The sequence below is a fragment of the Triturus cristatus genome, chromosome 6 (assembly GCF_964204655.1).
Source record: "Triturus cristatus chromosome 6, aTriCri1.1, whole genome shotgun sequence".
NCBI lineage: Eukaryota > Metazoa > Chordata > Amphibia > Caudata > Salamandridae > Triturus > Triturus cristatus.
The window spans coordinates 79,817,222-79,830,395 of NC_140589.1; the positions used below are offsets into that span (position 1 = coordinate 79,817,222).

A 13,174-nucleotide genomic window follows, 5' to 3' on the forward strand; every position below is an offset into this window, starting at 1 on the left:
ATTAGTGGTGCCTCCTGAAAACCTACTGACTACTAGTGTGCTGACTTACCAGCCTGCCACCACAGACAAGTTTCTGACCCCCAGGGGTGAGGGTCAACGCTCTCAGAAGGTCAGAAATCAAGCCTCCTTGGGCTCCTTACACCCATTCCCACAGAATGACCGGTAAATAAGCATTCCAAGGCAGGGAGCTTCAAAGAGCCCGCAGTCCTTGGTATGCAAATCTGGTTTCCCTCATAGGTGAAGGACTGCCAACCCTAATCCCCCCCCCCCCTCCCCCACCAGGTCCCATTTAGCACCTGGAGAAGAGGGAAAATTAGTAGTCAGAGACGAGTGTCCACCCTCAGGCTAGTTCTACCCCTAAGGTGGGCTAACTGATGTGGATGAGAAATGTTAAAGTCTGCCATTTTGGTGATGGCAAAATTAGGAACTCTGGGACAGGGTTATGCCCATTTCCCACAGGAAGTGGTCATGTAGGGAGTATAGTAGCCCATTGACTACTAACCTACACTCCCCTAATGCCCCTAAATTTAGTATTTAGGGGAGCCCCTGATACCAGGAAATCAGATCCTGCCGACCTAAAAGAAGAAGATAGACACTGAAGAGCCGCAAAGAGCAAGAACAGAAGACAGCAACTGACTTGGCGCCAACCCTGCGACCTGCCTGCTGTCCACCCGAGCCACCCAGCAGAACTGAAGTGAGGCAACGGTGCCAGCATGGTTCCCTAGTCATCCAGAGACAAGTCCACCTTCGACTTGCCCACAGTGGGCTTTCCAACACTGCCTGTGTTTGCAGGCCCCCTCAAACTAGAGTGTCTCCAATGACGAAAACCCAATGCCTCGAAGTACCTCTGCACCCGGCCACCCCGACCCCAGGAGAAGAGAACAGAAGGTGTCTTCGAGCATCGTACGACCTGAGCCCACTTGTTGGTTAAGCATGACTGGTTTCCTAGGCCAAACCTGCACCCTCTTTCCGACCGTACCGATCCCCAACATTGGGCACCCGATGCTGTATTGCACCCCTGCACTTGGCTGCCTCAGTACTGCCAGAGGTGACCTGTTGGTGTTGCCTTGGACCTTGCCCTATACCTTAAGGCCAGGAGTTTGGTACCGTAAGTCCCTGTGAAGTACCTGTTTGCAGTATATGCTTTTTCTTCCATAGAATAACATTACCACTTCAGAAAATTGCACTAAATGTTGATTTTTTAAACCTGTAAAAATTACTCAAAACTTACCTAACTGATCTTGCTAATCTTGGTGCCAAAATATATATGGCGATAGGTGTTATTTTTAAAACAACGTGTATTTGTAATGAGCACCTTCACTGCGACGGGTATCTTGGCGTTGAATAAAAGATATTTATTGTTACCCAAATGAATGGCACTCATTTTATAGACCTCAGAAGGATGAAAGGCTGAGTGGACCCACTGGAATTTGATCCTGTGACCATGAGGTTGGATACAGGCCCCTACAGTAGACGTTGAGAGCCACAATAGAGGGAGCGACCTACGAGTGCTGGACCTTCCGGAGGGCACGGACGGTGAGTACATGGTGGCCTACTTGGAGAACTAGTTGAGAACTGTTGTTGCACCGAACCACTTGACTCCCTTCTTTGTCCTTGAACGAGCACATTGGGTGCGGACCAGGCAGTCTGTCCTGGGTAGGCTGCCCCGTCCGATGGTGGCCAAGCTCCTCCACTTTAGGGATTGTGCCATCCTCCAGCAGAGAGCCAAAGCCGACGCCCCTTGCAGGTTGGGAGAGGCAGGGTCTTGTTGTTCCCCGACTAAAACCTTACAGCGTAAACAAGGAAACTATCATTTATGGAAGTAACAAAAGTATTGAGGGTAGAGGGATTACAGTATTCCCTCATGTTCCCAGATAAACGGAGGATACTGCTAGATGGGGCTACACACTTCTGTGAGGTGCCACAGGAGGCATGGGACGGGCTGGAGAACAACAGAGCAGGATCGTCACAGGCAGGGAGGCAGCCAACAAAGATCTCGGGTGAGCAAGCCTAGGCGTAGACGGAGGACCCGCAGACAAAGCAGCAGGAGTGCACTGCGGGGACACTCCAAGGCACAAACAGAACAGGAGAGAGCGGAAGAACTGCAGGCAGCAGCGGACATGGCCTGACAGACTGGGACGGAGTCTGAAAGAGAATCCCTGTCAGGGGCTCAGGTCACAGATTCAGAACAGGAAGCCTTGCTAGCCGAAGACGAGGGTCTCCCGGTGGTGACTCTGCAATCTGTCGAAGAACTGGCCTGAGGTACAGGCATGTTGAGTTATGGTGGTAACTATGTGCTGGGCTTACCCCTCCAATGGGGTCAGACGCCCAAGACATCGAGACTCGTCATGGTTCATGAATTACTGTACGATGAGGCAGTAAGGGTTTCCTGATGCTTAACTGCAGAGGGTTGTTGGGTTGGGAATGGTTTACCAGATTGCTGTGAGCTTTTTGACTCCTTGGGGGTCGGTGTTGGAAGCCCTCCTGCACTCTCTGTACACTCCTTAAATGGTTAGGAGCGACATACCTTAATTGCCTGCTTTTGCCTTCCCCTGCCACCTGACACATATAGGAGTCTGCTGGGGGAATGATTGTAATGATTGTACTGTGTTTGGACGCACAGCCAATGCTGCTCTGCCCTGGGAGCGGGGAGCTATTTGTTTGGGGAATGCAATGTTATATTTTTGGGGGATTGGTTCCAAGGGGTGGCCGGATGAGGTGAGGTAGTGGTTGAAATGGCCTAGACGGATGTGGTCAATGAGCTTGCCCAAGCAGATAAAATGACAGCTAGGATCCAAGATTATAAATGCATGACCTGGAATGTTCAGGGGCTGGAATTAGTGACAAAAAGACATAGTGTACAAGGTTACATCCGACGAAGAGGGGTGCAAATTAGCGTGCTGCAAGAGACTAATCTTTCTGGGGTGGAGAGATTGCGCCGCAGATGGCGAGGCCAAGTATTTGCTACATCTTTCTAAGCATACGCGAGAGGAGCTTTAATATGGATAAGAGCTGGGACTCCGTTTGAATGCTTGCACACAAGTTTTTGATAAGGAGGGTAGATATGTATTGGGCAGAAGTAGGCAGCTTGATAAGGAGATCACACTGGGTTGCGGGTATGCTCCTTACCAGGAACAGTTGGTTTTCTTCCACTCCTTGTCTGCGACACTGGGCCAAATACTAGATGGGGATTTATTGCTAGGAGGGGATTTTAGCTGTGTTTTAGATGTGACCCTGGATTACTCCATCCCCCCTCTGCAGGACGCACCAGCCCATAAAATGGCTATAGGCTTTCGGGAGTGGGCACAGTGTTGGGGGCTGACGGACTTATGGCGTGTATAACACAGTACTGCATGTGATTACTCCTACTTCTCATCCATCCATGCACTTCATAGCTAGGCCTGGGCGGAGTTCTGACCAAAAAACTCGGCAGAGTTCTGCAAGCGGCGGAGTGCAGCGCAAAGTGCTGTTCACGCCGATCTTCCTGACGCTCAAGTAGAAATTCTATCCAAGCGGCAGCTCGCGCTCACCAACTTACCGTTGGTGAACGAGGGCGAGGAAAAAGGAAAAAACTCTGCTGGCCTACGCGGAGCAGAGTTTTCTGCAGAAAACTCCACAAACGCCGCAAATGAAGTGGAGTTCACCGCCCAGGCCAATTCATACATTCTCCGACCATAGTCTCCTATTGTTAGGGTTTAGGCCCAGTGACGACCGGCAGATAATCCCTTCATTGTGACTGCAGCCCGCCTCTCTCGAGGACATATCTTATAAAGATTCCCTACAGTCGCTTATTACTGATTATTCGGAGCACAATTAGGGCACAGCATCATCATTTTTAGTGGAATGGGAGGCATTCAAAGTGGTGGTTCGTGGTCACTACATGAGTAATTCAGGAGGTGTCAACAGGGATCCACATGACGAGTTATCCACTCTGGACACCACATTAAACACACTGGAGGGCACCCTCGGGATGGATATGGTAGCTCGGACACATCTTGCTGATGTGAAAGGAAGGTACTTTGAAATTTATTCAGGAGGTGTCAACAGGGATCCACATGACGAGTTATCCACTCTGGACACCACATTAAACACACTGGAGGGCACCCTCGGGATGGATATGGTAGCTCGGACACATCTTGCTGATGTGAAAGGAAGGTACTTTGAAATTTTGGACCACCTGGCTGCCACGACTACAAGACCTATATGGGCAGGGCACACGCAGAGGAGGGCAGGTCTGGAAGGCTGTTGGCCTAGCTTACCTGCCCAGAATTACAGGGTTCTTCCATCACTCACCTCACTTCTGTTGCCAGGGCACACGTTTATGCGCCAGGAGACATCAATGAGGAGTTTCATACATATTATGATGCCCATAATTGTAAACCACAGAGGGTGCCGGAGGGGGCACAGGATGCATTTATGGATAGGTTGTCACTAACTGTGTTGCCATGTCTAGCACAGGAGGTATTGAGGGGACCAGTAACAGCTCAGGAAGTGTGAGTGGCCCTGAAGGACATGGCCACGGGTGAGACTCCGGGCCCGGATGGCATCTCGGCTGAGTTCTATTCCACCTTTGTGGGCACACTGGCTTCAAAACTGGTAACTATATACACTGATTCACTAAGGCTTGGCCGTCTACTGAACTCCATTCGCAGTGCCACAGTAATCCCACTACCTAAGACTGATGTGGTAGGAATGCCCCCAATGGCGTTCCGCCCACTGTCTATGCCGAGTATGGATTTTAAAGTTCTTAGTAAGATAATGGCAAACAGATTGCTCCCATACATGCAATTATTAGTGCATAGAGACCAGAATGGCTTTATACCACAACGTGGCACATCTCTAAACCACAGGAGGATGTTTCAACATCTCGATCATCCTGAGGTGCAGGCAAATGGGGAGGTTCTTGTCATGTCCGTCGATCTCGAAAAGGCCCTTCGACTCTATAACATGGGACTTCCCCTTGAAGGTCATGTCCAAGATGGGGATGGGAGAGAACTGGATTAGTTTGGCCTCTCTTCTTTATACGGACCCAACGGCTTGTGTGAAGACTTGCTCTACTTTTTTCTGTAGCATATGGGATGTTAGGGGGACCAGGCAGGGATGCACTTTGTCTCCTCTGCCTCAGTTTCAGACAGAAAACAGAGGCAGCTGTATTGCGGTAGCCGGTCAGGGGCATATTATATTGCTCTATGATGATAATCTTCTAGTATATTTGAATGATGGATCGGCTGGGATACGGAAGGAATCCGGGCTTCTGGACGTGTATATTCCTTTGCGTGAAGCCGTTGGACTCCCATCTGACTTCCAGTGGGCTCCTGTGACTTTACAAAATTTGGGTGTGAGGATATACCATGACCTGAAAGACTTGGCAACCTGAGGGCGGCCCTGCGATCTCTTAGGTCGCATATAACCTTTTGGAGATCCTTATGATCGGCGCTCATTGCAAGGGTGTCAATCGCCAAGATGGTAACGCTCCATCATCTCTTATACTACTTTATGAATCTTCCGGTCATGATACTTGTGGTTTGGTTTAAAAAACTCGATACCCTACTCCGCCTATTGATAGGGGGTGGCAGTCACCATAGTTTCTCTGGAGATTCTGAGGAGCTCTCCAAGCACGCGAGGTCTTGGGTTTCAGAGTTTTTAATTATATTTCCTGGCAGCGCAATTTAAATTGGTGGCTTGATGACTCCCATACACATGACCTAGACCTTTTGGGATTGTCCCCATATAGGGGGCGGCTATTGGCCCATCTATTGTGCATGGAGGGGCCTATTCCACAACATGGTGTGCTTTTAGGTTGTATGACGTTATACCTCACATGCCGTTACAACGCAATTTTTTACCCCGGTTTGCTGGTGGGGGTGCTCTGGAGTTTGGAACAGTATAATTTACGATTCCAACTCCAGTCTGTGCAATAGTAGGAAAGGTGTTGAAGTTAAATCCAACACCTTATACCCCCTTCAGCAAGCCATTTTCGTTGGAACGGCATGCGGGGTAAAAGCATGCATTATAATGCATGCGTTGTAACAGTTGTTTCCCGTGCTTTTACTCGTAGCCTTGAGGTGCTGACGATGTTGTGTCGTGAGAACCTGGAGAGCCTTCCCGTACGCTCCCGCCTTCCCATTGGTAGTCCTACCTCACGGCGACGCCTACCGCACGGTGATCCTGTGACTTGCTTCACCCCGGCCCAACTTTCTTAATGGACGAGGGTGGGGCTGAGGACTGTGGGGGTTTGCTTCCTGCAGGGGGTTCTCGTACCATTTGAGGATTTAGCAGATGCCCATGCTTTACCCAGAGGTCAGTTTCTGACGTATGAAACTTTGGTATGAACGTTTTCAGACCTGTGGGCTACGGGAGATGAGCCCCCATGTCACGAGGTGCTCCAGCTTTTCCTCTCACTGGGATCTGATTAACACTTGGTGACGTGGTTTTACCGAGCATTAAGTGCATTGGGGAGATGATCACTGGAGACCCTATAGGCATGATGGACAGCGGTGTTGCGATAGGACCTCGCAGACGTGGAGTGGAACAGGATATTGGCGCACCCTGGGAGGGTCTCGCGTAATACATGGCTGCAATATGTACACTTTAGTTACCTCCATATGATGTACCTCACCCCTCAAAGATTTAAATTAATATATTGCGGAGAGCACTGGGGATGTCCTCTTGTGCCGAGAGTTAGATGCAGATGTTTGCCATATGACTTGGGGTTGACAAGTACTGCAGACATTTTGGGTGCGGTCTTGCAGAGACTTGAGACTTTGTTGGGGTGCACTCTTCCCTGCATGCTGCAGATCTGTCTCCTGGGTTCTTTTCCCAGGCCCAGGGCCCATAAGGCGGGCACCAGATTTCTCGCTTTGGCGTTGACCCTGGCTCAACGTAGAATAGCCATTTTGTGCAAGTCGGAGAAGGGTCCAAGCCTAGAGACTTAACTAAGAGAAGTTTTGGTCTGGACGGAGGAGGAGAAGCACGCACTGAGGATGCTTACTCCCCTACCGACCCCCCTCAGAGACTTAGCACATTGTGTAATGCTTCGTAGTTTCTTTAGAATATGGTTTATTCCAGTTTCCCCAATCCAGATTGGCTAACTTATGAACTACCTGAAGCATATTACAATTGAACACACAGAACCCCATTGGATACCAGATTTGTTGTATTGATGGGGGACAAACCGAGAGTAAAAAGACTGGTAGGCACTGCTAGTAAATCTGATATTAATGAACAGTGTAGATCTCTACCTATGCCAAATACATTTGAGTGATGTTAGAATCTGTCTGAGTTATAATGCATAATATAGAATATCTGTATTATCATGTATGAGTCCAGTAATAACAGCAGATACAACCGTATATATTGTGTGCAATAACAACTGTTTAACTTCAACATTTAAAAGCCAGTAAACAGATGTTCAGATAAATCAGCTTTTGAACCCCCAGGGTGGAAGGAAGGACACCAGTAGTAATGCTGCTCTGCTGCAATGATTTCCCAGCAGTTACTGCTTGCCCTGGCAGCCTCGGGGACAGGTAAACTCAGAATGAATGTGCTATGGAGGTCAAGTGCTGAAAGATATCTAAAGACACATTCTGGAAGTCATTGAAAACCATGGCACTGTCCAAGTGATGAAAAAGAATGGATGGATCCAGGTGCCACCCCCCGGCCTCGCTCACCTTGAGTCGCATCATGACTGCACTGGGTGTCATCATCGGATGTGGAGCTTAGGTTTAACCCGAGGTCTTCAAACTTTTTCTTCTTATTGGTCAACGGGCTAATTACTTCGGGAGGCTCCGTTCGTCTCTTCATTGTTACTGTAATAAGAAGCCACAGATCACATTTTAATATTTGTGCAAATCACACCAAAAATGAAAGATCTGGTAGAAGTGCAGAACTGAGAGAAAGGGAGATTAGAGGCATTCATGGATCGCACGATGGAGTCAATGCTAGAATTATACAATTTAACTAAAATCAAGGGCATTGCAATGTTACCGTTAACCTATTTTTATTACAAGTGGCATAAAAGCGCTTTAGAAAGAGGAGTGCTAGGAATGTCAGTTACCTACACTTGTCAACTTAAGGGAAACTTATAGAGAGGGGATGTTTTGGTATTGAGGGTGGGAGGAGGGAGAGAAACCGCCTTGGGTTTGTACCGCTTAGGTCAATCATGTCCCATGTCTTTCAGGTCCCTCATGTTAGCCTCTTAAAAAAAAAATGTGTCGAGGTGTTTTTGTGTATCGACGTGTTTGTGTGTCTTCTTAGCTTGATCCCACCCCATCCTACTTTCATTATGATTACACTACTAAATGGTTACTGGAGAGGTGAGTGCTTTGGAATTGCTTGTTTCTAAGTTTTCTGTGCTAAGGCGAAGCGGCTCCTTCCAGGTTGCCATTATTTCACCGCGGGCATAGGGCAAGATACAAATGAGTGCAACAGATAACTTCTAAATGAGCACTGAGCAGCGGTCCTTTTCTGCCAGTGTCTGCTCTCTAAGGTATTGTATTTAACCCCCAATTTTAAAATGCATGCTTGCTTGCAGCACCTAACCTAGGGGGTGGAGAGGGTGGAGAAGACTCGTAGGTCTAGTAAGAAACTTGTGAATTAACCTTCAGTCTAATTTATCAAAGAACTCTGACCGCTAGTTCAGTCATCCCCATTATAAAGGGATTTCAGAAAGCAAGCATCTGAAAGAGATGGGCAGTGATGGTTGGGCTGCTACAGTGGGTTTAGTCGCCTGGAAATACCATTCTTGGTGAACCAGTGGCAGTCTCATCCACCAGTTCAAGTGCTCCAGACCATAGTTAAACGATATGTAAAATGGAATTCCTTCAAGGAACATCAGAAGATCTTTGGCATGAGAAATCAAACTTGCCTGACGCCTATAAAATAAATGACAACCTTACTCCTAGACCTCCTTTTCTGCGTCTTCACTTTGGGTTTATGCCAATATTACAATTCCTCACTTCAGTGAAAACCTTCCCCAGCTGAGAGAGAATGCAAGATATGACTTCACTCATAAGTCATAACTTCTCCAAGTTATGCCCACATGCCCTTCCTTGCTGCTTCCACAGAGGAGATGGCTACAACCACTATTTATACAGTGTAACATTTGTAGTTGCCGGAAAGCTATTATTTTTGCCAAATGGTGAGCACCAACCGGCAGCAATCCTTCCTTTATATTAAGTTCATATAAGCAGCCTCAGTTCTTTTTTAAGAAAGATCTGATGTAAACCTCAAAGCCACTCCCTCTCACTAACATATTCTAGTTTCTGTAATGGCAGCCTAAGGTGGCATAACTCTAATTAGATCAACAATTTCTGTACCCTTTCTGAGTTCTTCCCGTGAGGAAAGCTTTTAGTTCTCTCTTTATATGTTTAACCTATTGTTTTTAAATAATGTTATTATTAAATACATGGTTTTTAATTAACTACATAACCATACACGTTGCACTACATAGCACAAGTGGTGTCAAACTTAAATAGCAGACAAATGTAATTTTTTGGGAATTTGTCGGAAAAGGTTCTAGGAAAAACAATTATCCTGCTTTTTTCTTGGACCTCAGGTGGCCCTCATCTGTTTCACGTATGCTCCATGGGGACTAGAAATTCTTCTGGGTGAACTACTGGGTGTAATAAAGAAGTCTATTAGGGATAAAAAAAAAAAAACAGTTCTGGTTCAGGAGGCAATCCGGATCAATACACACGGGCTTGGCTCATTAACAATCCTCTTGTGGAACATCAACTGGATGGGCTGTAGGATCAAGAGATGGGTCGTGACCCAATACCTTCAAAGACATTCCCCGATCTGGCACTGCAACCGGAGATCAACTTATTGGGGAACATCTGCCGCTGCCTATACAGGGATAGGTACACCATCCTGGCTCACGCAGTGTATACGAGGGGCTCCTGGGGGATGTAGTAATCTTGGTCAAGTAGCTGCCTTTCTTCTTACCCCCCCAACCCACCGTCCAGGTGGAGAACAAATGGGTACATTGAAGGGCACATGGAACAGGAAGAACGTCCTTTTTATAAATGCATATAGTCTCCTCCCAGAGAATCCAGAAAGGGATGTTGGAGAAACTGGGCCCCATCCTAATAGACTCAATTGGAGATCTACACATTCTGAGCAGAGAATTTGATGAAGTAATGGACTGGGACCTGGACAGACGCTCGCCCTATGTGATGAGAATGAGAGCACCCTTAGAATTAGTGCGTTTTCCCCACGTGATGGGTCAAGGGACGGACAATACTCATTCCTGTCAGTGGCTCACAGAAGCCTGTCAAGGCTGAATTACATGTTTGTTCCATTGACTAAGCTCATTTGAGTGAGGCAGGCAAACTACTTGGCCCGTGATATTTCAGATCACTCTCTGATGCTAATTAAAATGGGGACCTGACAACGAGATAAGTCAAACCCATGGAAACTAGACATGTTGGCCTTAAAAGACAGGAGCTTTGAAGAGACCCTAAGAGTTGACATCCAAATATATTATGAGGAGAAAGAGGAGTTAGGGACCTCACCGGTTATACGCTGGGAGGCATGCAAAACGTATCAGAGACGGCCCAAAATATTATGGCCATAAAAAAGAAACAGAGGGAGGAAAGGACTCAACAGCTGGAGCATAAGCTCCTACAACTAGAGCGGACATGGCTGGACACAAGGAGCCCAAAAACTTATGTGCTCCTAAGTGGCGACGCGAGAACGATATCATAATCAAGTTACAGGCAGTCCGCCAACTCTACATGGGCATGCAGAAGAAACTGTACGATACAGGGGATAAGGCAAGCCATCTCCTTGTGTAGTTTGGAAAAAGAGAAGAGGCGCCGAGTGGCTGAAGTACTATTAGGAGCATTGGAACTAACTTGTCCGCAAGGTATTACCAAACTCTCTATGCGGCTGAGAAGGACCGCATGGAGCAGGACATTGAGGCATTTCTGGAGGAGGTGCCGGTCCTCGTCTTGGCAGCTGCTGATAGTGATGCCCTGGCTGCAGACATGAGGATGGACGAGTTAGGGGAGGCAGTGGCAGACATGCAGTCAAGCAAGACGCCAGGCACCAATGGCCTCCCGGTGGAATTGTATAAACGACTGGCCTCACTTCTCAATCCACACCTGCTGAACTTGTCTTGCGCAGCCAGGGGAGAGTGAAGCTTGCCGCTGGACCTAACATGTGCACTCAATGTGGTTATTCCCGAAAAAGGTAAACCAAGTAATTTATGTTCCTCCTACAGACCTATCATTGTTAAACACAGAGAGCAAGATTTTAGCCAAGATCCTGGTTAAACGGCTGGTCGCGGTGGCATCCTTCGTGGTCCACGCTGACCAAAAGGGTTTCATAGCGAGATGGGCTACACAATTACATCTTAAATGACTACAGTTATGGCTGGACAGATTTAACGCTGATCAAGAGCCTAGACCAATCATGTCGCTAAATGCTGAGAAAGCATTTAACACTATAGAATGGTGATACTTGTTTGGACCCTGAGGTGGTTCGGATTCTGCCCCAAGTTTTGTACATGGGTTGCTCTTCTGTATAAGGCGACTACCGCGGCGGTTAGGGTGAACGGAGTAGTCTCAGAAACAGGCAAGTTCACCGGCTTTGAACGCTGTGACCAGATAGGGATCTAAACAAACACTAGGGGATGTGCTGGATGGAGGGGAGGCCATTTGAGGAGCTACACATGGGAACAGTCCAGACCGAACTGCCAAGCCATGTCTTCCCTGGACCGAAAACAAGCATCCTGGGACAGGTTTCAGGCTAACAGCCCTCATCAGCCAGGCTAGCTGGCTGATGATGGATTCAACCCAGATCTGTGACTGGGGTGAGTGTCTGAAAAGTTTCAGCGCTCTGTCCATCATCTCCTTGTGTTTGCTTTGTTCGCACTATGTTGCCAGGGTATGCCCAGACGTGGGTCCTTTGCTCACTTTGCCACTGCATTCAAGCTAGCCTGGCTGATGAGGGCTGTTAGCCCGAAACCGGTAACAGGATGCTTGTTTCCGGTCCAGGAAAGACATGGCAGTTCGAGTTGGACTGTTCCCATGAGGCACAGGGTCAATACTGATTTGCATATAGCTGTATCTAAACTGGGGTGGCAAATTGAGCTTAAGAACGATGATGGATTCAACCCAGATCTGTGACTGGGGGTGAGTGTCTGAAAAGTTTCAGCGCTCTGTCCATCATCTCCTTGTGTTTGCTTTGTTCACCCTAAGTTGACAGGGTATGCCCAGACGTGGGTCCCTTGCTCACTTTGCCACTGGATTCAAGCTAGCCTGGCCGATGAGGGCTGGTAGCCCGAAACTGGTCCCAGGATGCTTTTTTCCGGTCCAGGGAAGACATGGCTTGGCAGTTCGGGCTGGACTGTTCCCATGAGGCACAGGGTCAACACTGATTTGCATATAGCTGTGTCTAAACTGGGGTGACGAAGTGAGCTAAGGACCGATGATGGATTCAACCCAGATTTATGACTGGGGGTGAGTGTCTTTTAGGGACTGGGGGTGAGTGTCTGAAAAGTTTTAGCGCTCCGTCCATCAGCTCCTTGTGTTTGCTTTGTTCGCCGGAAGTTGGCAGGTTATGCCCAGACGAGGGTCCCTTGCTCACTTTGCCACTGGATTCCAGCTAGCCTGGCTGATGAGAGTTGTTAGCCCAAAACTGGTCCCAGGATGCTTGTTTCTGGTCCAGGGAAGACATGGCTTGGCAATTCGGGCTGGACTGTTCCCATGAGGCACAGGGTCAAGACTGATTTGCATATAGCTGTGTCTAAACTGGGGTGGCGAAGTGAGCTAAGGACCGATGATGGATTCAACCCAGATTTGTGATTGGGGGCGAGTGTCTTTTTGGGACTGGGGGTGAGTGTCTGAAAAGTTTCAGCGCTCCGTCCATCATCTCCTTGTGTTTGCTTTGTTCGCCCTATGTTGGCAGGGTACGCCCAGACATCGGTCCCTTGCTCACTTTGCCACTGGATTCAGGCTAGCCTGGCTGATGAGGGCTGTTAGCCCGAAACCGGTCCCAGGATGCTTGTTTCCGGTCCAGGGAAGACATGGCAGTTCCAGTTGGACTGTTCCCATGAGGCACAGGGTCAATACTGATTTGCATATAGCTGTGTCTAAACTGGGGTGGCACAGTGAGCTTAAGAACGATGATGGATTCAACCCAGATCTGTGACTGGGGGTGAGTGTCTGAA

At 48.1% G+C, this 13,174-nt stretch overlaps 1 protein-coding gene across 2 annotated transcripts in view; it reads right to left on the reverse strand.

Moving 5' to 3' along the window:
- The window catches only part of LOC146813789 (cap-specific mRNA (nucleoside-2'-O-)-methyltransferase 1-like), a 944,292-nt gene that overhangs the window by 914,882 nt on the left and 16,236 nt on the right, over nt 1-13,174 (reverse strand). For both annotated transcript variants that reach the window (XM_085610252.1, XM_085610251.1), the window contains exon 2: nt 7,671-7,808. In XM_085610252.1, coding sequence (XP_085466378.1) covers nt 7,671-7,803 — 133 coding nt within the window. In that variant the 5' untranslated portion in view covers nt 7,804-7,808. The remainder of the gene's footprint in view (nt 1-7,670; nt 7,809-13,174) is intronic.